Source organism: Chrysemys picta, chromosome 6 (genome assembly GCF_011386835.1).
Source record: "Chrysemys picta bellii isolate R12L10 chromosome 6, ASM1138683v2, whole genome shotgun sequence".
NCBI lineage: Eukaryota > Metazoa > Chordata > Testudines > Emydidae > Chrysemys > Chrysemys picta.
In genome coordinates, this window is record NC_088796.1 from 12,266,491 (window position 1) to 12,294,267 (window position 27,777).

The 27,777-nt window shown below is 46.0% G+C and overlaps 1 protein-coding gene across 2 annotated transcripts in view; it reads left to right on the top strand.

Moving 5' to 3' along the window:
• Window positions 1-27,039, top strand: part of SLC14A2 (solute carrier family 14 member 2) — a 407,766-nt gene extending 380,727 nt beyond the window's left edge. For both annotated transcript variants that reach the window (XM_042850712.2, XM_065549949.1), the window contains 10 exons: window positions 1,992-2,123; window positions 6,015-6,097; window positions 7,349-7,502; window positions 10,708-10,897; window positions 11,609-11,737; window positions 13,010-13,202; window positions 13,850-13,997; window positions 20,831-20,965; window positions 22,655-22,704; window positions 23,901-27,039. In XM_042850712.2, coding sequence (XP_042706646.2) covers window positions 1,992-2,123; window positions 6,015-6,097; window positions 7,349-7,502; window positions 10,708-10,897; window positions 11,609-11,737; window positions 13,010-13,202; window positions 13,850-13,997; window positions 20,831-20,965; window positions 22,655-22,704; window positions 23,901-24,101 — 1,415 coding nt within the window. In that variant the 3' untranslated portion in view covers window positions 24,102-27,039. The remainder of the gene's footprint in view (window positions 1-1,991; window positions 2,124-6,014; window positions 6,098-7,348; window positions 7,503-10,707; window positions 10,898-11,608; window positions 11,738-13,009; window positions 13,203-13,849; window positions 13,998-20,830; window positions 20,966-22,654; window positions 22,705-23,900) is intronic.
• The last annotated feature ends 738 nt before the right edge of the window (window positions 27,040-27,777 follow it).

Genomic DNA, 27,777 nt, shown 5'->3' on the forward strand with positions numbered 1-27,777 from the left:
CAGTCCTGTGGTGAAAGGATGCCAGTCCCCTTAAAGTCAATGGAATTTCACTGAGGCTGGATATGGCCAATGGTGTTTGGATGCAGCCTATTTTGACAAATTCCCTTGCCTCCAGGTACGCAGTGGGATCCCAATTTAGAACTCAGATACACACACACACAGAATACTCGGTATGCCGATGACACTAAAAGGTTACTCAGAATGAGGAGAGAAACAGAATGTTATCGTTTGTCACGTACAAAGCTTCCTACCCAGAGCAGTGCAAGAATCACTCATTAAAAGGTGAAAAGAAGAGAGAATAATGAAAAAGCCTACTGAGGAGGAAAGAGGTCTGAGGAAAGCAAATAAGCCTCTTGAGAGGAGAATCCCAGATATTGCCTTAAAGACAAAGGAGAGCACCAGAATCACTGAGAGGAATTACCTGATTAGAGGAGTGGGAGAATTTAACTAACACCTGTTTTAGTAGAGCTTGTTCGGCGACGATGAGAGGTAGGTGTATGATCTGCTATAAAGAGCACATCTCTGGGATGATGTGCTGATTAGCCGTCATTAACATCTTCATATATGAACACATGCTACCATTGCTCCCGCAGCTCTCCCCACGATCGCCCACCACCAACGCAACGCACCTGTCTCTTGCAGAGCTTTGTATTCCAAGGTGCTTTGCCCAAGGTGAAAAACGCAGCTGTGAACATTTAAAATAAAGCACCAGCAAACCAAGAGAGAAGTTAAGAGCTCCAGGCAATGAAGGAAAGAAACCAGTCTTCAGCTGAGATTTAAAAGGCGATGGAGAGCTGACGTGGAAAAGAGCTACAAGGGTTCAGAAGCTAAAGAGAAGGTGATTCTTGCCCCAGGAGTTGCTAAAACAGGACGAGCTTGTGCTTCCTTCAGACGTGAACTGATATAGCCCCAGGCCACCTAGGGATGCCCGCCCAGAGCGACAACTACAATAGGGAACAGTGACACTGCACCACCTTTGAAAAATACCCAAAGCTGGAAGTTTGCGTGCTACTGAGGCAACTGGCTGTGGTTTCATAGGATGATGGGGGAAGTGATGAAGAAGCTGTTGGGAGCAGAGGGGCACAAGGCAACAGTCTGACAAAGTGGGTTGGACTAAAGGCCGAACTATCAGTGAAAGGGGGGTGAATCCTCTTGAAGACTGAGGGAAAAGCCAGTCTCAGTCACATTGGCAGAGGGGTGCATTACAATGGAATTGTGTTCTTCCACCCAGGAGCACAGGGAAGGGATCATCTCAATTTAGTGCTGCAGACAGAGATACTTTGAAAATCAAGGGTAGGTTTCCAAAGGCTTAAGTGGCACTTAGGCACCTGACTTCCACTGAAAGTCTTGTACCCTTGAAAATATACCCCTTCGTTCAGCCACAGGGGACACATAACAGCCAGCCCCTGGAGTATGTGTACACGTCTATGGAGAGTAACCCTCCGCTGGGCGGGTCTAGACCTGCCCCTAAGACACCTGAGGGGCCTCTCTTTTCCCTTGCACTTTGGACACACTTGCACAGCTTGTCATCCCAACAAAGCATCATTGAACTGAACTTGATTGGAATTATACCTGGCTCTTCTCATCCTCAAAGCACTTGACAAGTATTAACTAGTCAATCCACGTCACGCCTCTAGGAGAGAGGGACTCAGATGCCCATTCTGCAGAAGATGAGAACTGAGTCAGGGAGGTCAGTGACTTCCCCACAAGGCCAATGAGGGACTGAGTGCAGGAGATGGGACTGAAACTCCACTCCAATCACAAGACCACACCTCTCTTCTGCCTGATTGTTTGTTGCATGTTATTCTTGCTTGCTTCCTCTCACTGCATCACACTCCAAGGGTTTCCCTACACTTGTACCTTCTGTTCCCCTTTTTTTAAATGCTACTTTCTGTAAGTAGCTAAGTTTTCCCTCTGTGCCTTTCCCTCAGCATTAGACAGTCCCAGCAGACATTTACCTTCTCATGTTGCTTTCTTTTCTTGCCCATCAGATGGTGTTATGGAGGAACATTCAATTGAATTGGAAGCGGATGAGTGCCAAGGAGATATCCAGCCAAAGCAGAGGAACTTGTTTCAATTCGATCAGCAGTCTACACGCTGGCCCGTGCGAAGGAGAAGTAAAGGTTCTGCTCCATCTCTTCCTGTCTTTCCTCTCTCACATGATCCTGGGCAGCCCTGATAGCAGAGCTTGAGATTTTTGCAAGCGTGACCCAGATATTTTCATATTTTTGAGGGGAGTTCATAAAAGGAGTTGAGTTTTTCTAGACCTCTTCCCCATACATTCTCTTAAAACAACACTTCTCTATGCAAGTGGGAGCCTGGGCTGTCTAACAGTGAAGGAAGCCATAGTAACCAGGAGGATGAATAACAAATTTGGGTGAATTATTGAGTGCTCAGTTGAAGACACTTTCAAGAGCCAGGTGCTCAGCACTTTCTGAGCATATCAAGTTGTGTTGTCGCCGTGTTGGTCCCAGGATATTACAGGGGAAATGTGGGTGAGGTAATAAATAATAATAATATTTACATCAGTCACCTTGTGTCTCAGGTTTGGCACCTAATGCCACTAGTTGCTTGAAACTCTTCGTCCTCATCCAGATGCCTTCAAAATTAGGTGTTTCCAGATTGCTCTGCAAATTCATGTGCCCTACCACCTTACACCTCCTCAGCTTTCTGATGTTCTGTAATTGTCAGGATAACAAAAGTATCCTCGTTCTGGGGGTGGGCTTCATTTGCTATTAAAGGTCCCATCACAAACAAGGAGGATTGTTTCAATTTAGATGAAAGGAAAGAGTTTAAACAGGGGACCCACAGCCTACTCAGCTGTAGATTGGCAGAGGCCCTGGAGGTTTTTCGCCTTCCTCCGCAGCATGGGGCAGGGGTCGCTTGCTGGAGGATTCTGAGCGACTAGAAGTCTTTAAATAATGATTTGGGAGTTCTACAGCTAAGTCAAGGGAGAGAATTCTTCCAGGAGTGGGTGGGTCAGGTTTTGTGGCCCGCATGATGCGGGAGGTCAGACTAGATGATCATAATGGTCCCTTCTGACCTTAGAGTCTATGAGTCTATGAGTTACTAACTTTGGAGTTCATAGGAGTCTCTTGCAAGCGATGTTGCTGCTGCTGGAATTCCAAAACTATATCCTATTGACAGGATTGCTCCATAGTAATCTTACCCCGGAGAGATTTTCATAGATTGATATGAAAGGGTATAGGTACAGTGAGGAGGAAGTAGAAGTTTCTCCCATCAAGATGTTCCCACTGGGAACTAGCTACCTTGGGCCATCAAGATTCTCAAGTACCTGTGGCTTTTTGTATGAGGTTTTGGAGAGAGGAACTCAGATAGATGATTCATCTCTACTAAATTACAGAGACAAACCTAGTGCAGAGAGATGTCTGCAACCTGGAAGGGAAATCCCATTTTGATTCTCTCACCTGCTGATATGGCTACAATGGCATGGATATTCCCATAGCTCAGGTACTTTTATGGGGCTCCTACTCCCGTGAAAGCACTGAGATCCACTTTCTTCACTTAAAGAGGTAATGGGGTAGCTTTTCATAGGGATGAGGCCTGGCCTCCCTCTTTGGTGGGAAAAATTTGTGCTTATGAACTTAGCAGACTCATTTTGTGCAGCCGAGATGAACTGCAAACATGATGTAAGCGGGGGAATGGTCCCGCTATTGTGAGGAACTTTCCTGGCTTAGACAGTACCCCAGTGAAGTGGGCTAGCAAAAGGATCTGAGTCCTCGCTCCCACTCCCTCTATCCAGAGGTCTGCCTGACCTCGAGGGCTCCCCTTCCACTCTCCTGTGTGGCAAAGTCCTTGTAACCCCAACAAGGCTGGGCCCAGTATTCCTGGGGGGCTCGACCTTGTCGTGGTCACTTAAGGCACAGGCTGGGGTGTCCCTACTCCAGGGTGCTCTCTCTGCACTGGATGCTTCCCTGACCCACTGATCATTACGTACAGTTCAAAGCAAATACAATTTATTAAACAGCCACCAATTTAAAAAAAATAAGGAAAAAATGGGAAAGGTTAAAGGAAAACTCGTCACCCTGCTCTGTGGCATGGGGACATCCCAACCAGCGTCTCTGGATGTCAGGGCAGTTCACAGTCTGTTCCTCACAAGTCCCAGACCCCTTCTCAGGCCCTGGCTGTGCTGCAGGGACGCTGCGGGTCGGACACTTGCTCTGGTGGTGGCCACAAGCCCTCAGGTTCTAGGTGGCAGGACCCTTCTTCCCAGCGTCGTCCCCACCCCATCAGGGTTATGATCCCCCTCCACGTCTGGCCTGCAGGGCCCCTTGGCTGGGGGCATCTCCCTGCACTGGGCCCACTGCACAGGGTCCCCCCTCGCTCTGCCCAGCTGCTCACCGCACCCGGCTCCGGACGGCTCCAGCCTCAGCTCTGGTGGCTGCAGCTCTGCTCCCAGCACAGGTCTGCTCTCTGGGCTGCTTCTGTGACTCCGCTCCCAGCTCTAACCTTCTTCCTGGGCTGCTTTTCTGGCCCCTGTGGCTGGCCCGGCTCTGCTCCCCAGCCCAGCTCGGGCCCCTGCTCTCTCCTTAGCTCGGCCCCACTCTGTCTGACCAGGCAATCCCAGCTCACAGGGAGGACAGGACCCCCTGGCATCCTGACTCCCTGATGTGCCTGTCCGCCCTGTCAATCAGCCTGACCTGGAGCATTGGCCTCTCCCCATTGTTCCTGGGGACTGTCAGTCTCAGGGTCCTGATTTCCCATCGACCCTTCCCCTTTCTTTTGGTACTGGGAGCTAGCCAACCAAACACCCCCACTGAGTGTTAGTAAGGGGACAACAGTCCCTTTACAATGAGCACCTGACTCAGACCCCTAGGCACAAGTATTCAGATTTGTGCCCACAATTGAGTTGCAGACGGAAAATGCAAACGTAAAAATATAGGCTGCCATTTTGAATATGTGGCCTAACATGGGGCATTGAGGAGAGAACCTCTTTAAGAAACCCCCTAGCCCCAATTCCAGCCTCCAAGTCCAGTTAACGTATAAACATGGGAGCTCTTAGGTGCCTAGCTACCACACCCAGATTTGGATGTCAGAAAATATCATGATTGGTCCTGCTTTGAGCAAGGGGTTGGACTAGATGACCTCCTGAGGTCCCTTCCAACCCTGATATTCTATGCTTCTATGAGAAAGTTAGCCAGGATACACCTACTGTTTCGGAATATACCACTAGATCTTTAATCTTCATTTGCATAGTCCCCCAGACACAGGCAGAAAAGATTTCAGTTCAATGTGAACAGAACCCTCAACTGTGGTGACATCTGTTAATAAATCAGCCCTATCAACTATGGAGGCTGAACATACATTCTTTGCACAGCCAGAACGGCTGCTGATATCAGTTCATTTTATAAACCCAGAAAGAGGTAGCTGGGGAGCCCTTAAAATACAGACCAGATTTATAGAGCTGGTCAACAAATGCTAATTATTTTTACAGGAAATGTTTTTTAAATAATTTCCTTTTTAATTTTCCACCCAAAAAAAATCAATCCTTTGATGCAATCTTTAAACCAACACCCCCGATGTTTTCTGTGTTCAAAAACTGGGGGGGGGAAATGGGTTTTGCTAAGTATTTTCAGTTTTTAAAAACCAAAACTTTTTCCTGAAACCAGAGCAAAGCTTTTTTCACTTTTTGGCTCGTTTTTTTTTTTTCACTGAGAAACTAGAAAGTTTCAACCAAACTGAAAGCTTTCTGAAAGAATGTTGACCAGCTCTAAAGATGCAAATGATCCTAGAGATACTCTCTGCTATTTAGGTGCAAAGGTGATTTAAAAGTTCAAGATCATGGCTATCCTCCCTGGAAAGAGAAATATTTTACAACAACCATCCTGAAGGAAAGTTATAATTGAAATGCTATTGTGATATACCAGCGGTTTAACAAGTAACAATGCATAGCCATCCTGAGTGACTTGGAACGTGTGCAGTCTATGCACATCCACCATGAGAGGGAGGAATTTGAGGTGCAGTGAGCAAATCTATTTCTTCTGTACCTACAGTTTTTGGAAAAGTTGAACATCTGGATAGACAAAATGAGGATCAGTTTTTCCCTCCACACCAACAACAGGAGAATGAATCAGCTGTAAGTACTGGAGCTACTACTTTTCTGCTTATTAAAGCCAAGTAAAATTAGTGCAGAATTATTTGTGGGGTTTTGGTTAAAAATATATTATGTGGGCATGGAATCTAAAAAGAAACTGCAAAAATTTCTTTTCAATTTCACAAAGCCCTGAGTTACACTGAGCTTTGATACTCAGTCATTTCAAAGTTTTACATTGTATTGGTGCCTTTTCCCATTTGGGATCCCATCTGAACATCAGTGTCATCCCTCTGCCAAGCGGTAGCAGATGTCCAGGGACTTGCAGGCCAGCTTCCCAGTGGAGCAGAAATCAGTGGCATGGGGTCTGAGTAGAGTCTAAGGCTACGTCTACACTATGAGCTAGGGGTGTGATGCCCAACTCACGTAAACATACTTGTGCTAGCGCAAGTATAAATAATAGCTTAGCCATGCCAAACCCACCTGAACTACAGAGGTACGCTTCCCATGCTACCGCGGCTACACTACTATTTACGTGCACGAGGTGGGAATCATACCCCTAGCTCAGTGGTCCCCAACCTTTTCCAGGTGGCGGGCACCGAACGACGAGCCACCGAGGACCGTGGCCGGCGGACAAGCATCTGCCGAAATTCCTCTGGGAAGCGGCAATGTCAAGAGGCGTCGCCGCCGAAATGCCACCGAAAATCAGCGGCATTTTGGCGGTGACGCCTCTTGACACTGCTTTTCGGTGGCATTTCGGCAGATGCTTGTCCGCTGGCCAGTACGTGGGCGCACATAGATGCCCCGGCAGGCGATATGGCACCCGCGGGCACCGCATTGGGGACCACTGCCCTAGCTCATAGTGTAAACATAGCCAAAGTGTAATATACACACCACTCCTGAAATGAGATGGTCAAACAGCATGTAGGGCGATCCCTTCCTCCAGGAATCTCAGCCCAGCACCAATGTCTGGTCCCCAGCAAGCAACTCTGTCTCAAATATTGACTCCAGTCACAGAGAGCAAACTCTCTTGCTGCTCACACAGCTCCCCCTCTCCTGAAGATGCCTATAAACCTAACCTTGCATAACCTGAAACTAACACAGAATGTCTTCCCATAAGCCAAAACTTGCTCACACACTAAGAAAAAGAATTTGCATGATGTTATATGTCAGCACCCCCTGATGATTCCTGCCATCATAATATTTTAAAATAAATCAAAAAAACTTATCAGTGGCTTTGAAAACAAAACAGCTTGCCATTTGAGAACTGTCATAACATTCTCTCCTTTCCTGAAGAAGGATATGAAGGGCAACATGGCTCCTGAAACCAAAATCACTGAAGAGAAAAGCACTAAAAATCAGAACAGAGGGACAACAGGTGTGAAACGCGTCAGCAGAGCTGTCTCCTATATCAGGGGAGGAACAAACATGTCTGGAGGTGGGTCTAAAGGTAAAGCAATTACCAGTCACAACTATTGACTAAACAGTGTGGCCAGTTGTTTGACTACACTTGTGGTTCATTCACTAGTAGTATTTCTAGTATGGCTTTACAAGTTACCAATCTCTTTACACATCACTGAACTTTAAAGTTTAACCCACATGTTGTGCCAGGTTGGAACCTGTCTATACTTTCCCATCCCTCATTTGAATGCTGCATTCCAAGTGTTGATGAGCCATAACAGGGCTCCCTAACTGTGCTTGGTACAAAGTATTCATGAATCTTTACTTTGACAAGTTTTCTATTTTCTAATGCCAAAGCTGACTTCAGCTTTGCAAAGTTCTGTGGGATGTTTGACATGGGTGAACAGAATTTGTGGGAAGAGCATAATGCATTTAATTAATGTAACCTTGCAATACCCATATATGTAATGTATATTATATTAATACCATCCACATAATATCTATTAATGTGTATATTACATCGAACATGGCTTGATCATACATGTAGCATGCTCTTAATAAGGGGAGATATGTTGGTGCAAGTCTCTAGGGGAAGCACCAGCAGTCTTTGCATTCTAGGATTGAGACTTGCAGGGGGGAATAACTTGCAACACCCTTTTCTGACTTCAGTGGTAGCCACCTCCACCAGCCAGTGTGTCTATGGGACAGAGTCATGGCTGCACCTACTTCCTGCCCAGTTACTCCCAAGGAGAAGCATCTGGAGCACCATGCGCTTTGGACAGCCCTCGTGGGCTATGAAAGGCGTGGGAGAGGACAATCTTTACCCCTTCCTATAGCCCTACACAGTCACATTAGCCAGAGGCACAATCTAGAGCTACACCCACACTAAGGTCCTTTCCTGCTGCTCTTGCTCAAGTTAAGAAGTCCTGTTAGCATCTGCAGTTTGACTTGCATATTTTCATACTCCTCAGCCTGAATAAAGATGGTATTATGGGGTCCTAAGTGGCCCAAACTGCCAACAATCAAGCACGCAGTTTAAGTGAACAAGAGCACCCATGCAACTGCATGCCTAGTTGGTGTTGCCATGTCTGTGACTGCTCCCCTTAAAACACAGGCTTGTCCATTTGTGCAGGCAGGTAACTGATTTGCACACACACACACACACACACACATGGTAATTGAGCATGGTAGCCTCCCATATCATAGCCCAGAGAGGTAGACCCTCCATGATTCTTACATAGCTTCTGAGCATCTGTGACAGTCACTGCACGTATGCCTGGGTTGGCTCATTGGGTCTTACATGCCTCTAGCATCTGAGGGCGAGTCTACACTACAAAATTCAGTTGACCTAAGTTACGTCGACGTACCACCACTGCAGTAATTAAATTGGTTTTACGTGTCCACGCTACGCACCTTGTGGCGGCGGTGCACATCCTCATTAGGAGAACCTTGCACTGATTTAACTGCCAGTGTGAGGCATTGTGGAAGAGTTTCTGAAAGGCAGCAACAGCCGATGTAAGCAACGCAATGTCTACACCGACACTGCATCAACCTAACTACATCGACTTAAGCTCTGTGCCGCTCATGAAGGTGGAGTTATTAAGTCAGTGTAGTGGGCAAGCCACATCGATGGCAGCTACATTTTAGTGTAGATGCCTACAGAGTTAGGTCAACGTACGCTGCCTTTGGTCGACCTAGCTCTGTAGTGTAGACCAGGCCTGATACATTTCCTTCCTCCTTTCATTGCAAAAGGGTTTTGCTTTTTTCATTATGTTTTCCTAGAGACTTGTTTTAACTTTACCTAAATTCCAGTGTGTAAACAAATGAGTAAGATTCTCACCACCATCTGCTATGCAACTTTGTGGGCATCATAAAATAAGCCAGTTTGTACAAGTATATCCCAGTGTGCTTTATAATAGGGAACTCTGCCAACTACACCCTGGAGCAGTTAGCTTTTCCCATGCCAGATCTAACAGTTGTCCTAGAATGTGATAAATCAGAGATGGCTTTTCCAGTCTGGCTGATACATTGTCCCAGTTCTACAATAATTGCTTAGGGCATTTTGAGAAAAGCAGATCCCAGGATTGTTTGCGTCGTTTACATAGCTTGTAAGCTCTTTGGGGGCAGGGATTGTCTTTTCATTGGCTTTGTTGTCACTGAAGACTTAACCCGTAGATGTGTGTACAGCACCTAGAATAGCGTGGCCCCAATCCTGACTTGACACCTAGATGCTAAGAGGGCCAGAGAAAATGCCTTTCGGTGAGGGTCTTGAAGAGAGCCATCTGTTCAGCTTATCAAAAAAGAATGAGAGACGACTTGCTGACAGTGTCCTTCATAGGGAGAAAGAAGAACAGGAGTACTTGTGGCACCTTAGAGACTAACAAATTTATTAGAGCATAAGCTTTCGTGGACTACAGCCCACTTCTTCGGATGCATAGGGAGAAAATACTGTGCTCTTAAGGGCTCTTTCAACTAACACTGAAGGGCAAAACAAGAACCGAAAGCTGGAAGCAGAAGCCAGACAAATTCAAATTAGAAATGAGATGCAGGTTTTTAACAGTGAGGGTGATCAGCCATTGGAACAACTTGCCAAGGGAAATGACGGCCTCTCCATCTCTTGATGTCTTTAAGTCAACACTGGATATCTTTCTGGAAGATGCTTTAGTGAAACACATTGTTGAACTCAGTACAGGGGGGTAACTGGATGAAATCTAAAGGCCTGTTAAAGGATATCAGACTAGATGCTCTAATGCACTGGTTCTCAACCTTTCCAGACTACCGTACCCCTTTCAGGAGTCTGATTTGTCTTGCGTACCCCCAAGTTTCACCTCACTTAAAAACGACTTGCTTACAAAATCAGACATAAAAGTGTCCCAGCACACTATTACTGAAAAATTGCTTCCTTTCTCATTTTTACCATGTAATCATAAAAATTAATCAATTGGAATATAAATATTGTACTTACATTTCAGCATATAGCATATAGACCAGTATAAACAAGCCATTGTCTGTATGAAATTTTAGTTTGTACTGACTTCGCTAGCTTGTTGTAAAACTAGGCAAATATCTAGATGAGTTGATGTACCCCCTGGAAGATCTCTGTGTACCCCCCGGGGGTACACGTACTCCTGGTTGAGAACCACTGCTCTAATGGTCACTTCTGGCCTTAAACTTTCGGAATCTATGCTACTGCGATACAAATAAAATAAGAATATCCCTCTGCCTCTTCATTCTGATGAACTTTCCTCTTTCAGATAAACCTCTAGTGTTTCAATTTATTGACTGGGTCTTGCGGGGGATGTCCCAGGTGATGTGTGTCAATAATCCACTCAGTGGGTGTCTCATGATTGCTGGATTCCTGGTCCAGAATCCCTGGTGGGCGCTCACAGGCTGTTTAGGAACATCTGTCTCAACGTTAGCAGCACTTATTCTGAGTCAGGACAGGTATGTTTATCTCTGGGGGTTGTTCTTGGTGCTGACCAAATTCACATTTGAACTATATATCAGAGGGGTAGCCGTGTTATAGAATAAAGAATAGATATGGACTAAAATGCAAATCACAGAGCCAAATACTTCTACTCTTTGATTTCCAATTTGAACTCTGCAGAGCTATCAGGTAAAAAATGACACTTTTTTAAAAAAATGGTTATTTGCTATGTTGTTTCACACCACTGATTCTAAAAATAGAAATAACTTTAGAAATCTGATTTATTCTTTGCTGTTTATGCTGCTGGTTTCCTTTTTACAGTCTCAGCTTGGAACATTCCAGCTGGACTATAATTCCTACTGCATTAGGGAACCCAGTTACCACCAGTTTCCATTGGCATTTTTTAATTTATTTTTATGGAAATACTTAGGTAGGTCTTGGGTTTTGTTGCTGTAGATATTCCCGGTTAGAAAGGCCTCCAAACGTAGACAATTACAAGCTAGCCTTAGGTAGATCAAGGTTTTGCTACAAGCCCCAGCTGTTTACCTGTCAGAATCACCACATTGATCATTGCTTTCCACTTCTTCAGACACAGAACTTCCATAAATTACCTTACAGCTCACACACTCTTTCACGGGGGCTTGAAGGGATATTGTTATCTGGACAGTGTAATTAGGGTCTTCTAATACATTTTCAAGTGAACATAAAGACTCATCTGTCTCCCACAGATCAGCCATAGAAACAGGACTCCATGGCTATAATGGGACCTTATTGGGATTACTCATAGCTGTGTTTTCTGACAAAGGAGACTATTATTGGTGGCTTCTACTGCCTATAGTTGTTACATCCATGGCATGGTAAGTTGCTCTTTGTTTTGTTTTTAATGTGCAGTCCTAAATATTTTCTATTCTTAGTTTGACTTTTTTACTTTTACTGACCCATGAGTTATCTACTGTAGCTTACTTACATTTTTAACTAATACAACTTGAAACAAAACCATATTTACAGCTGGGCAAATAAAGCTAAAAATTTCTGCTAATGCTTGTTCACTTTTTGAAACTTCAGCCATTTTTGCGCTCTTTTTCGGTTCACTTTCTTCAGAGGTCAACGTGAGAGGCAATAAGACTCTTCTTAGGTCCACCCACAATCTAAGCTCTACCCACTTAAGATGTCAAAATATGACGCCACTCACAGTAGCTTGTGAAGATGTTCAATATATGATCATGTGTCCTCTGTGGGGTTCCACTAGGTATTGGGGTTTCAGGACTGCCCTTAGTAGGGCTTGGGTGCCACACTGGATTTCTTGACTGAGTGGTGCATAGATGCCACATCCAGTAGATTTTATAGATCTTCACAATATGGTCATCCCCTTCATTTCTTGAGAGGATTGTTCAACAGTGAATAGTTGGGTAGGTGACATTGAAATTATTACCATTAGACTTCTTGCTCTTATATTAATGAAATATAACTGAGCGAGGATCCAGCCATTAGCTGCCCCCAAACCATGCATCTGAATGACCCAGAAGTAGGGGCAAGTTCTGGATCTGAACTTTACAGCTCGTGCCCATCTCTCTTTGTTTGCACAAACTTACATTTGTGGGTTGAATGCTATTCCTGATGAAGTCAATGACAAAACTCCCATTGACTTCAGCAGAAGCAAGATCATCCCCGTATGCTTTTAGAAAATGAATGGACATTGTACCTAGTTAATTTGGAGATAAGGGCCAGATTCTTGAAGGTATTTAGGCACCTGCATCCCATTGGGAGTTAGATGCCTAAATATATTTAAGAATCTGTGCCAAAGTACCATACTTTCTGCTGCTTTGCTTATGGCTAGAGGCTGACCTGATTGGTGTAAGTGACCACCTGCAATACCAGTCACTTATAAGGACAGGGAAGGCTGTTTCTGTTCACTCTAGTCATTATAAACCCTAAAGGTAAAAGGAGGACACAGAAAACAACCCATAGGTAACAGATGCCATCACAAGAGATGGACAGATAAATCTACGAAGAGGTTGTTCTCCTTTTGGGTTCAGCCAGTTTCAGGTGAAGATGTTTACCACCGCCCTCACTGGTATGTAGAATTTATTAGTGCTGTCTGAAAGATCTTGTTGTTCTTCTCTTTTCAGCCCCATTCTTTCCAGTGCTTTAGGCTCAGTCTTTAGTAAATGGGACCTTCCTGTTCTCACCTTGCCTTTCAATATTGCCGTGTCTCTTTACTTGGCTGCCACTGGACACTACAACCTCTTCTTCCCTACGACGCTCATTCAGCCTGTAACATCAGTGCCCAACATCACCTGGTCTGAAATCGAAGTGCCACTGGTAAGGTCCACTAAAGGCAGAATCATGCCACTCCATTGCACGTAGTCTCTGGGAAAGAAGGGTATTAAATACGGCATAATCCCAAAATATGGAGCACAGAACTACATAAGGGAACTGGAATGGGTTTGGCTGGTGCCAGGGAAGGTGCCAAACTGATGGCAAAGCAAACTGATGTCTAATATTTATCTACAGAACAGGTGTATAGCGTGGTCTGTGTGGCAAACCTCTTTGTTACGGTGCCACAGCACTGAATCGCTTCCAAAATTGGAACAAAACCAGAAAACATTGAAATTCCCTACGAAAGGGCATTTAAAAGAATCCATTTATAATGTAACATAAAATAAAATTTAAAACAAAAAGTCATTTCAAAACAAAAATTAAAACATTCCATTCCAATAAGGGGAAAGTTTCAATCTTATCAGAATACTTGTTCCCCCCACCGACTCCCAATGTTTTCCAAAATGATATTTCATTGAAATTGACACATTCCTAGGGGAAATTTTCATTTTGGCAGAACAGCATTTTCCAACAGAAAATTTACTCTCGGAAGATTTCCAACTAGCTCTAATAAAATATGCTACATCCCCTGTGGTTGCAACCCTGTCATTAACTCTGGCATGTCATTTTTTTTGTAATTGATTTTGCAGTTGCTAAAATCCATTCTGGTGGGAATTGGTTCGGTGTTTGGTTGTGACAATCCCTGGACTGGTGGCATTTTTCTGCTCGCTGTCTTTGTAGCATCACCACTCATCTGCTTATACGCTGCAGTTGGATCAGCAGTGGGCATGCTGGCAGGTAGGATATACACTTTTCCCTTAGATGCTCTGCTTAGCTGGTGTAAACAGACACCATTCCTTGGATTTAAGTGAAGCTATGCCAGTTTACCCCACCGAGTACCTGGTCCTACACCTTTAGAACTGTTGTTGTAAGTCATCCTATAAATCTACCAGCCTGATTCGCTACCTCATCTGACCATTTGCAATACTCATAGAATATCAGGGTTGGAAGGGATCTCAGGAGGTATTCTAGTCCAACCCCCTGCTCAGGGCAGGACTAATCCCCAGACAGATTTTTGCCCCAGATCCCTAAATGACCCGCTCAAGGATTGAACTCACAACCCTGGGTTTAGCAAGCTAGTGCTCAAACCACTGAGCTATCCCTGCCCCCCTCAACTCTGTTAGTAAAGAACAAAAAATATATCATGCTCTACAACTCCTCTAAACACAAGTGTTGATGTGATGACTATCATTTTGGCTGGCACCAGTATTGAACTGGGAGCCTTGGAGCAGAAAAACATGAGTTACTGAGTTTGGAGACGTGAAGTGTCAAGCTGCGTAGCTGATGTGTGTAACTGTAGAGATTACAGAGACCCAGGATGCAATGGTTGGTCAGACCGTCTTTATTTCCTGTTTATACAGAATCTTACCTTCTTACCATATGACCCTCAGTAGCCACCCTGAATTGCAGCTCTAAACATAAACAATGAACAGGGCAGTAACGGACTTGGCTCTTCTGTGGAGCCGTTGTAGGCAGGGACACGTAACACACATAACACTGGGGCAGGGAACAAGGGCTTGGGAAACGGAGACCCAGTTCAGTAAACAGCCTGTGTTTTCCAGGTACAGATGAGCTGGGATCACTGAAATGCAGCCACCTCTGGGGTGGGGCAGCAGATAGCAGCAATGTTCAGAGTTCATATGCCTGGAGTAAGAGGCATATGAACTCTGTGATTGGGCAGGTAGATAATAACATGAAGTGAATGGGGAGCCTGTGTCCTAATGCAGCCACGGGTGGATTTTAGGGGAGGGGACAGAATGGAATAACTGAAGGCGAAAGTGCTGAGGGATCTTTCATGACAACGTGGGACCAGTGAGTTGGTTATTTCTGATAGGCAACTCAGCACTTGCTGCAGCACAGCAGCTGCTGGGGCATTGGGGTCAGCACTGACTGAGGGGAGAGCACCTCCTACTGAGCCCCCATCCCACTCTCTGCAGCACAGGCCCAACCACTGGGACCCCACTCTGCTCCCTTCCGCACAGCATCCCCTACTACCAAGCTGAGGCACTAAGGTAGCACTGGCTGTGACAGGCAGTGCCCTACCCTGCTCTCTGAAGCCTCTGCAGGCTTTCTGACGCCTTCTTTCTAAATCCTGCACATGCCAGAACCTGCTTAGCTTGTGAGATCCACGCCAGGGGAGTGCCTGCCTCTGACAGCATGTGGTTGGTTGGCTTGGCTTATAGTCATTATTGCCAACTCTGAGCGTATTTGTTGCTTCCAGATGATGGGTTTGGAATTGCCCTAAGGGGCATCATCAAAGTCACTTGGCAATAGGGATTCTGTTATTTCTACTTGCCTAAGGTCACAAACAAATTAAGTACTTAGGTCACATTACTCCTAAAGATTCACCATAGACTTCTGGTGTAGCAGTGGGGTGGAGAGGAAGGACAGGCTTTGGGGTTGGGTTTGAGGGACACTGGCTGAGCTGTGTGTAGGAGGGGGAGCCCAAGGCTGGGATAGCAGGGGGCTGTGGGTCAGGATTGAGGGGCACTGGCAGAGCTACGTGGGCAAGTGGAACTGAGGACAGGAATAACCGGGGGCTGTATGTCAGGGGTGAGGAGCATCGTCGGTGCTGGGTGTGTTGGGGGAAGGCCAGAACTGCAGCAGCACCCCTAGTTCCAGCAGTGCTGGTTGGAGGAGAGCTAAGGGCTGGAATACAGGGGAGGATGTGATCAAGGTTGAGGTGCATCAGCAGAGGGGAAGCCCAGGGCTGGAATAGTAGGGGGTTGCAGGTTGGGATTGAACTGGTGTCAGGTGCTTTTTTGCTTGGGGTACTTTATTTATCCCCATTCTGTCTATTCTCCTGTTGATCCGGACAAGGGGGGGTCACTTTCCCTGCATGAGTCCCCTCTGGGAAAGTTCAGCTCGGGGAGATCCCCAAGCCAGGACTGAATCTGTCGCTTCCCAAACACTCTTTAAGCCGGGAAGCTGTTGTCTCTCTGCACAGAGCAATGCTCAGTCCCCCGGCCCAGCATCTGCCTGTAACCCAGTGGAGCCAAGCATGGCTTGGGATCTGCTTCTCGCAGCCTCTGCCCTGCTATGCCTTGTGCTGGGCCAGGGGGGAAGTCTTGTGGAAGGGTGACACAGCTTGTGCCATGCAGAGACTCTGGGGCAGCTTTGACATCAGCTGGCTTGAACGCTAGGGGCTGCAGAGAGATTCTGTTGCAGTTTCTATCCCACAGGGCTGAGCTGGCTGCAGGGGCACTAGGGAAAAAGCTGTGTACAGATGTCTCCTCCCACCACATTCATCTCTCTGCCTACCTTCCTTGGTACTCCTGCACTGCACACTAAACCTGGGCTTTGACTGAGGTTTGAGCCCACACATCCCTTCTCTGTCCACACACAAATCAGTCTGACTCGGGTCAGCAAGGACACTGGATCCAGGTCCTAGGATCCTGCTGGGGGGACAGGTCAGAGCCCAACTGTCCACTGTGACTTGAGTCCAAGCTCTGTTATTTTGCAGAGTGGACACAACTCAAGCCATGGACCGGAGTCAGAAGGTCCGTGTAAAGCACAGCTATGAGACCCAGGTCTACAATGTGGTGTGTATGCTCCAAAACTGGATTGGTAACATGGATTCCGCAAGCCTGGGTCCCACAGAGCCAGCTTACAATGCAGTAAGGACATAGATTCATAGATTCTAGGACTGGAAGGGACCTCGAGAGGTCATGGAGTCCAGTCCCCTGCCCTCATGGCAGGACCAAATACTGTCTAGACCATCCCTGATAGACATTTATCTAACCTACTCTTAAATATCTCCAGAGATGGAGATTCCACAGCCTCCCTAGGCAGTTTATTCCAGTGTTTAACCACCCTGACAGTTAGGAACTTTTTCCTAATGCCCAACCTAAACCTCCCTTGCTGCAATTTAAGCCCATTGCTTCTCGTTCTATCCTTAGAGGCTAAGATGAACAAGTTTTCTCCCTCCTCCTTATGACACCCTTTTAGATACCTGAAAACTGCTATCATGTCCCCTCTCAGTCTTCTCTTTTCCAAACTAAAGAAACCTAATTATTTCAGCCTTCTTTCATAAGTCATATTCTCTAGACCTTTTATCATTCTTGTTGCTCTTCTCTGGACCCTCTCCAATTTCTCCACATCTTTTTTGAAATGCAGTGCCCAGAACTGGAAACAATACTCCAGTTGAGGCCTAATCAGCGCAGAGTAGAGCGGAAGAATGACTTCTCGTGTCTTGCTCACAACACACCTGTTAATACATCCCAGAATCATGGTTGCTTTTTTTGTAACAGCATCACACTGTTGACTCATATTTAGCTTGTGGTCCACTATAACCCCTAGATCCCTTTCTGCCGTACTCCTTCCTAGACAGTCTCTTCCCATTCTCTATGTGTGAAACTGATTGTTCCTTCCTAAGTGGAGCACTTTGCATTTGTCTTTATTAAACTTCATCCTGTTTACCTCAGACCATTTCTCCAATTTGTCCAGATCATTTTAAATTATGACCCTGTCCTCCAAAACAGTTTCAATCCCTCCCAGTTTGGTATCATCTGCAAACTTAATAAGCATACTTTCTATGCCAAGATCTAAGTCCTTGATGAAGATATTGAACAGAGCCGGTCCGAAAACAGACCCCTGCGGAACCCCACTTGTTATACCTTTCCACCAGGATTGGGAACCATTAATAACTACTCTCTGAGGATGGTTATCCATACCTTCTATGTCGTTTCCAAATCCCACCCCACAGTGGGTCCTTCAATACCACTGGCTGTGCATTCCAGTGTGCATTCTGTGTATTCCAATGTGAGTCCAAGACACACACACACACACACACACACACACACACCCTTATATGCCCTGATTTACATACGCACACCCAGGGTCATCAGCAGGGAGCAGAACCTGGGGACCTTCAGCACCACAGCAGAGACCTCTGTCACTTGAATTAAAGAGAGACCTCTGTTAGCGAGCAGCAGTGGTAGGGCTGTTATCTGATGAGGAGCAGTCACTGGGAGGGGGGCTGAGTATGTCCGTGCTCACGTGCACAAACACGCTAGAGGGGTAGAGAATTCTGTGTGTTTGTAATAATCATGCCAGCCACTAGAGGGGTGTGGGTGTGAGGGTGGGTGTATGCAATGCACATCCTAGCTGCTAGAGGGCTCTGTGTGCCTATAATGCCCAATCCTAGTGCTGACATCTTCACCCTAATCCCAGTACTGACATGCCAGCCCTAACAATGACTCCCTCGCCCATCCCCAACCCTAACCCCACCTTCTAGTGCTAGTGCCCGAACTAGGGTTGCCAGGCGTCCAATTTTCAACAGAACACCCGGTCGAAAAGGGACGCTCCCCAGCCCGGTGAAAATGAGCAAGTGAGGGTGGAGGAGCATGAGTGACAGAGGGAGGAGGGAAGATGGAGTGAGCAGGGCGGGGTCTTGGAGAAGGGGCGGGGCAAGGGTGTTCGGTTAGGAAGTTGGCAACCCTAGCCCACACCCTGTCGCAGAACTCTGACCCCATTACTCCCATGCTGATGCCTGGACATTAATGCTAGCTTCCTCAGCCTAAGGGTGCCTCTCCATTGCAGCTAGGGTGTGCACGGCATCTTCAGGAGCTGTACTCATGCTGTTGCACCTATAAGGTTTCAACACAACAGTTATACTTTTATACTTCATCACACACACATCAAAACACATTCCCCTCTGATCTTCTCGCTGAGCTGACTTCTCAGTCTTACTCATGGTACTGTCGGGTGTGTCGCCTGGCCTCTTCGAGATTGAGAAAAAATGCACCAGCTTGGTTCTTTCAAACACTTCAGAACCCTGCCAGCAAACAAAGTCTGGGGATCCCCACAGCTAGCAGCATTCCAGCCCTTGGGTCAATTGCAGACTGCTCCTCTTGGGGTATGTCCACACTGCGATTAAAAACAGCGGGCCCGTGTCAGCTGACTTGGGCTCGGGCTAAGGGGCTGCTTAATTGCAGTGTAGACATTCGACTCAGGCCCTCAGACCCCATGAGTTGCCCTGCCCTGCTCTGTGCACAAGTGCAGATACAGTATCCAGCTAAGAGCCATGTTCCCTCCCCATTGCTTCTCTCCCTTTCTTTGTGCCAAAGCCAAATGCGGCAGTATAAAGCATGTGTGTTACATCAACACCAGTGACCATTAGTTTAATAAATGGTTAATTGAACCGTCAAGAGATGCACACACCTGAACTGAGTAACTGTGATCTTCATGCTCTAACCCTTGTTTTTCCTCCCATCCCATCCTTATTGTTTGTTACCTCTTGTCATTGTGGCATGTCTAAAAGTCAGGCCCCAATGTTGCAAAAACATTTGCTAGTGCACACACTTATACCAGCATGGAAGCCCACTGACTACACAATCTGACTTAGGGCTTGGCTCACCCTTATCTTATAATTTGCATAGATGATGACTCCTGAGCTTCCCAGATCAAATATCTCTCTCTGCTCACAGCCTTTTACACTCACTTTGCCCTGGGGCAAATCACCAGCCTGTTACTAGAGTTCTGTATAAAAGATAGGCATATATATAGGCATACATGGTAGATAGTTAATGTAAAAAGTGCCATCTACCAGCATGGAAGATTAGGTAACATTGCTCATCAATTTGTAGGTTCATTAAAGCCGTTGTTGTTGCGCACTGTGAAAGGGTTCCCACGTGCAAGAGGCATGGGGATGCTCGGGTCTTTGATGATCAGAAAACCTGTGATCAGCAGAAATGCTTCCTTGGAACGAAGGCGAAAATTACAAACATCAGCCACAACTCTCCCTTTCCCCTACCCAATGGTAATAAAACAATTAACAGTTGGTTTTAAAAATCCTCCTGCAGAGTTTGCAACCCATATATTGCAACATTCTATGCTATTGTATTCTGTGTAGGTTCTTATGCCACCCTCACCGCCAGGGCCGGCTCCAGGGTTTTGGCCGCCCCAAGCAGCCAAAAAAAAAAGCCGCGATCACGATCTGCGGCGGCAATTTGGCGGAAGGTCCTTTGCTCTGGGTGGGAGTGAGGGACTGTCTGCCGAATTGCCACCGAATAGCTGGACCTGCCGCCCCTCTCCGGAGTGGCCGCCCCAAGCACCTGCTTGCCAAGCTGGTGCCTGGTGCCGGCCCTGCTCACCATTGTAGTATCTGCACACCTTCCAGTAGTGCATTAAGTGACATGGCTAATATCTTGCATATGATTCAGCTCTCCCCACCTCCCTCCCTCCTGGGGGGGGGGGGGGGAGAATTGTGTGTGAAGTGCAGTTTGGTTTTGTAAATGTCCACACTGCTCTATGTTGGTGTTAGAGAAGGCTGGTCAAAGAATGACACCTTTGGATTTTAAGCTGGTGATGTCGGAGATGGAATTCATGATCGTCCTTAGCTCCTATGCTCATATTTAAGAAGCAGAAAGTGAAACTGATCATCAATCTATTTTAATTACCTAAGCAACGTGTAGTGCAAAGACATGCAGCAGAAAGGGTGGCAGGCCATTAGAAGTTTGAATGCTTTGAATGTCAGCACTAGTAACAAAGAGAAAGAAACCAGTTCGGTTAATAATGAGTGATTTTTTTTTAACGCGAGTTTCCCTTGATGTGTCTTCCTTCCTTTACAGGCTTGACTGCTGCAGCGCCCTTTGCTGAGATCTACTCTGGCTTTTGGGGCTACAACAGCGTCCTCTCCTGCATTGCAATAGGAGGCATGTTCTACGCTCCCACATGGCAGACCCACTTGCTAGCAGTTGCCTGCGGTATGCCTGCTACCATCCTTCATTTTAAATGCACCTAGTGCTTGTGAAAGATGCTAAATGTGTGACTAGAGTGACAGTCCTGATTTTGGGGTCTTTTTCTTATATAGGCGCCTATTACCCCTCACCCCCACCCCCGTCCCGATTTTTCACATTTGTTGTCTGGTCACCCTGTGTGTGACCCCAGAGAATGATTGATTAACTAGGGCTAAAATATGCCATTTGGGCACCAGCCCATGTTTTTCAGGGGGAGGGCAGATCCACACGCTGAAAAGAGACCTCAGGGAGAGACCATGGCTCAGGGAAGTTCAATCTCATCCCAAGCCGCCCACTGCACAGGGTGCGTTTGCACAGCAGCCTGTTCCCACAGCCATGCCCAGCATGCTCCATGGGTAGTGCTGGTCAGAAAATAGGGGGTTTTCCTCAGAAAATGTTGACTTTTCAGTGAAATATCAAATAAATATATATTGGCCGAAAACTGAAATATTTTAATTCAAAATGGCACCACCATGCCCCATGGGAATTGTAGTTTAGTTGCCTCATGCTCTCATGCTCCTCTATGGAGAGGACTACATGTCCTGGACTACATGTCCCATGAGGCACCACTTTCTCCCATGTTGGTGAGGAGAGAAGGTGCATCATAGGGGTCATGACACTTCATGGAAGACATAGTCACTGAGAGAGGAGAATGGGCGCAAAAGGCACCCACACTATGGCTTCCATTAGGCACAGCAGCGCCATTTTGAATGAAAACATTTCCATTTTCAGTGAAAACTGTAAACTTTTCTGATTTTAGGCATTCCATTTTTCGACGAAGTGTCGAAATTTCCCGTACAGAGCAGGTGCTCGTCACAAAAAAATCAATTGAGTCAAAAACCCAAATTTCTTTTGGAAAACACTTTCAAGAGGAAATTTTCAATCAGCCTTATCTATAGGGGGTATAGAGAGAAGGGGCAGATCTATAGGCCTACCTCCCCATCCCATTTGGGAGAAATTCATACACAGAGCAGTTTTAAACCAGTTTTTCATTCTGTAAACTCCCTTTCATGCTCACACACAACATGGCAAGATGCAAGGTATGCACAGGAATGTGTCCTCCATCAGCAATGAATAGAAGTTACGGGCACGATGCAGGAATCACTGGGTGACACTCTATGGCCTGTTATGTAGGAAGTCAGACTAGATGAACATAATGGTCCCTTCTGGCCTTAGGCTATGTCTACACTACAGCCTATGTTGGCAAAACTTATGTCACTCAGGGGTGCGAATATTCAACCCCCTGAGCCACATAAGTGACAGCGACATAAGCACTCGTGGGCACAGCACTATGTTGCCAGGAGAGTTTCTCCCGCCAATATAGCTTCTGCCACTTCCGGAGGTGGGTATTTTTAAGCCAACGGGAGAGCTCTTTCCCATCGGCATAGAGCATCCTCACCAGACGCGCTGCAGCGGCGCCACTGTATCGGTACAGCTGGGTTTCTGCAGCCTTGTACGTATAGACAAACCTTTAAAATCTATGAATACCAAACATTTGTGCCCGACATTGATCCATTGAAAAAACAAAGATGTGTGTCTGTGTATCTATAAGGAGGTGCAATCAGGGGATCTGGGATTGTGGTATAATTTTTGCCAGCTGTCTAATGCTGCAAGCAAACACGTTTTAACCTGAAGTTTCCTTTGTCCTTTTCACAGCCTTCTTTGGTGCCTATCTGGGAGCAGCACTTACTAATTCCCTCTCTGTGGTAGGTATTTTTTTTAGTGTTATTTTCTAATTTTCAGTTCCCAGGACTGTTCTGAGGCTGCCAGCAAGTATGAGATAGGACACTAGAGAGGCAAGGTGGGTGAGGTAATATCTTTTATTGAAATAACTTCTGTTGGTGAGAGACAAGCTTTTGAGCTACACAGAGCTCTTCTTCAGGTCTGGGAAAGGTACTCAGGGCAGGTCTACACTTAAACACTGCATCGGCACAGATACAACACTTTAATGAAGGCCCTCTAAGCCAACGGGAGAGAGCTTTTCCCACTGGCTTAGTTAATCCTCGTCCACGGAAGGTAGTAGCTATGTCAAGAGAAGGTGTTCTCCCGCCGACATAGCACTGTCTACACTGGCACATAGGTTGGTATAACAGTGTCGTTCAGGGGCTTGGATTATTCACACCCCAGAGCAACATAGGTATACCGAAGTAATTTTGTAGTGTAGACAGGTCCGGCTCCAGGTTTTCTGCTGCCCCAAGCGGCAAAAAAAAAAAAAAAAAAGCCAATTGGCGGCACTTCGGCTGCAGCTCAAAGAGGAAGAGAGGGACTGAGGGACCCACCGCCGAAGACCCGGCCGTGCCACCCCAATAGCGGACGGAGTGTTGCTCCTTTGTATTGGATGCCCCAAGCACCTGCTTCCTTAGATGGTGCCTGGAGCCGGCCCTGAGTGTAGACCAGGGCTCAGAGTATCACCGCTAAATACAAGTTCAAATAGACAGTTTAGCATAAGTAGTTATCGCATATTCTAAGGGTCCATTCAAGGTGAAGTGGCCTGTTAGCACTCCTGAAGTCATAGGACAAAATGGGGGGTTAGTGAGTTAGATTGTTGTAATAAGCCATAAATCCAGTTTGATACAACGTGAGAACACGAGTTTATTAGGAACTGGATGAGACAGCCCACTCATTTCACATTGGACACTGAGCAGCCATTTGGTCAACAGCAGCCTAAGGCTCTGTAGCCATTCATACAATCTGTATGCTACAGTCTGTGTGCACGTGCGCGCACACACACACACACACACACACACACACACACACACACTTCTCCCTCCCTACCTATTTAACAACGGGCTTGTTTTGAAGCTCCATGGTTCTTTGCTTTGCATCTGTCTAAGGTTGAAGAATTAAGAAAATAGAACGGTCAAAATTGTGAGTGGAATGATCAAGATCCTTTTTCTTTCAGTTTGGATTACCAGCCTGCACCTGGTCTTTCTGCTTCTCTGCATTTCTCTTCCTGCTACTAACTACAGACAACTCTGCCATCTACAAGCTGCCACTCTGCAAAGTCACTTACCCAGAAGCCAACCGTGTCTATTACCTGGCAGTGGAAAGAAACAGGAAGGCAACAGTGATGACAAAACAGCCGTCTAACATGGCTTCCTAATGCAGTTGCACAGCTCTGCTCCAAATATGTGAACTAAATCCTCCTTGGGACATTTCTAAACAAACAATACTGCATTTTGTTTTCTGAAGATGATGATTTTCTTTTGTGTATCATGAAATGGATGTAATTATAATGGATTTCATTTTAGAATTAAGCTGTCTTGCTTAAAGCCTTTACACACTCATTTCCTATAACACAGAGAGCGGTAAGAATGGCTGAGTTATTGGAATGCTGATTAACTGCTGACCCAGAACATTAGGTCTGCGTCATGCATGGAGATAGGTGAAGGAGGTGATGCTGGACGGATCTGTACTAGGTTGAGATTAGCTTTTGTGGGTGCAAGCATTTGGGCATAGAAATGGCTGAAATAGCCCAAGATCCATTGGTCTCAGGGGATGGTGTAAATCTTACTAGACTAACCATTCTCATGAAGCTCTTGCCTTTCTGAGGTAGAGCAGTAAAATAGAAAATCTTCCCTAGAACCAAAAGGACGGGGACAGCTATATAAGGGGGATGATGCTGTATGATTGAATATGACCATTTATATTATTGATATTGCCACTATTATACAGTTGCAACAAATCTTGTACAAAGTATGTCATGTAAGGTGTCGATGGCAGGGGCGGCTCTATGTATTTTGATGCCCTAAGCCCGGCAGTCAGGCGGCTTTCGGCGGCGCGCCTGCGGGCGGTCCGCTGGTAACGTGGATTCAGCGGCATGCCTGTGGGAAGTCCGTCGGTCCCACGCCTTCGGCGTACGCGCCGCCGAATTGCCGCCGAAGCCGCGGGACCGGCGGACCTCCCCCAGGCATGCCGCCGAAGGCAGCCTGACTGCCGCCCCAGGCCCGCGCTTGGTACGCTGGTGCCTGGAGCCGCCCCTGGTCAATGGAAATGTTATGATTTGCTAAGTCTGAATACCCTGTTTATATGCATGTATCATCTTTGTATTTGAAGTTATGAACATTGGCTATATACCGACATTATACACATGTGTTGTATTCCTGGTAAAATTTACATTAAGGCTAGACAGCTATGTATTGAGGGCCCATCAAGAACACTTAGCTCTCATTCCACCCAGATAGCTCTTCCTGTGGATACCTCAGACTCCAAGGGGCCAATGGCCATGCCTTGTGAGTCTTCAAGCCATGTAAGGACATGTGATATGCTCATGTGACCTTGGACTCCATCTTGGGCCAGTAACTTTCCACAAACAAAGGCCGTGAGCTTTGTTTGAGACAGTAAATTTCCAGATACATGGCAGAAGATACAAAAGACCCCTGAGATATCTCCATTTTGCCTCTTTTCCTGTCCTGATTCTATGGATGTACAACAAAAAGGAGCATTTTGAACTATGGACTCAGGACCTTCCAATCTTTTGGAAGTTACCAGAGGGGCTTTACAAGCCTGCTACAAACCTGATATAAGGACTTTGCAATTATTTGTATGTATATGATCTATTAACCATTACTAACTCTCTTCTTCTTTTCTTTTTTTTATTAAACCTTTAGTTTTTAGTTACTAAAGGATTGGCATCAGCGTGATTACCGGGTAAGATCTGAGTTATATATTGACCTGGCCAAATGGCTGATCTCTTGGGATTAGAGCATAGGCACCGACTCTGTGGGCGGTCCAGGGCTCAAGCACCCGCGGGGAAAAAAAAATGGTGGGTGCTCAGCACCCATCAGCCATGGCTGCTCAGTGGTGCCACTGATCAGCTGTTTGGCAGGGATGCCTATCAGCTGTTCCACGGGGCCACTGATCAGCTGTTTGGCAGATGCGCTCTGGGGAGGGCGGAGAGCAGTGGGTGGGGGGCAACAGGAGGAAGGGGCAGAGTGCGGGCGGGGCTCACGATGGAGTGGGGGTCGAACACCCATGGAAAAAAATAAAAGTCAACATCTATGGATTAGGACTCTATATTTGATTAAATTTGTTTTCAGTAACCACTCATCATAGAGTCCAGTGTCTGGCTGGTGAGTCAAGAGCTGGAATACCTAAGGAGACTGCATTTTTGGCTTCTTGTTAACCAGTATGGTGAGACAGATGTTTACTTTTGTTACTGGCTTGGTATAATCTAATGTTAGAATAATCACCAGTTTGGGGTGAGTCTGCCCTATTTCTCAGCAGTTTGTCCTGAATTTGGCATCCTCAGCTGTAATCCACTGAGGCTCTGTGATGGGGAGGCGTTGAATTCACAATTCAGAGTTACTTGGGTTGGTGTTTCTGGTTCAGTCTCATTCTTAAGTAAAAAAACCCAGCTCCAGATTAAACACATGGTTCCACTTTGTAGCCCAGTGGGCCATCTTACCTGTATTATATTCATTGCTTTGTTATTCTGCTTTATTATATTTAGTAGCAATGCAAGGAACCTACAGGCTTTTATCCTGTAAGATTTGGCTTTAGCAGATAGTGTGAGGTTTGAGGCCTATAACCTTTGGAATAGATGAAATTAAGTAACTCATGAGTTATAGGGAACGGAAAGTAGCATGCAAGGGGGGAATTTTGTCCAGAATACCAACATCAGCCACGCACAGAACATAGCTGATACCAGCTTCTGGAAGGTTCCGGACAGAACGTTCGACCGCAAAGGTGCCATGTCCACAAATTGACGTGTGTGCTAATAGGGTAACATCATACATATACTAACCTATAGAAAACTCACACCTTAAGGGGAGGAAATACAAATAAGGACCTCTATTGAATATACATTGGACATGGTAACGTCAGCATAACCTACTATAAAAAGTAACATCCCAGGGGTACCAAGGAGAGAGATGTAGACCTTGGGAGGGGCCAGAATAATGACCACCGGGGAAGATGAGGACAGTGACAGTGATAAAAAAGATAATGGTTAACATTCCAGGGTGTAAGTATCGCCATCCAGATGTACTTTCTGTATTATCTCTATCCGCTTTGTTAAGTTTAAGTGTGTGTATAACTTTGCTAATAAATCATTTATCTTTATAAAGAGTTCCTATAATGTAAGTATCAGAGGGGTAGCCATGTTAGTCTGGATCTGTAAAAAGCAACAAAGAGTCCTGTGGCACCTTATAGACTAAGAGATGTATTGAAGCATAAGCTTTCGTGAGTGAATACCGACTTCGTCAGATGCATGATGCGTCTGACGAAGTGGGCATTCACCCACGAAAGCTTATGCTCCAATACATCTGTTAGTCTATAAGGTGCCACAGGACTCTGTTGCTTTTTATAATGTAAGTGTTGCACCTGTGCATATCGGGGTTCCCAAATTATATGTTAATTTTACAATAATCTAACTGGGCCTAATCTTGGGACAACACCCAGTTAATCCTCAAATTACAATTGCATACACCCAACTTTGTATACACCCAATTATATACACCCAGTTTTGGGTCAGGCTACAGATGGCACCCCAGATGGGACTTTTGGTGTTTCCACTCTGTGTTTGGGGATGTTTGAATCTGGGGTTTTTGTTCTGGCTCATCTAGAGCTACGAGTGACTGGGATAATGGGCATCCTGAAGATTCTGACTGGAGCAAAGGAGAATGACGTTAACAAACACTGGCTCCTGAGTCTAGCATTCCTGAAATGAAGACATGCCTGATCTGAGGACCTAGTCGCATTGGTTGAGCTGGTCTTCAGTCACAGACAGCCAAAAAAGGAATGTGAAGAACAGGGGTTTTAAGGCGTTTGAGGGAAAA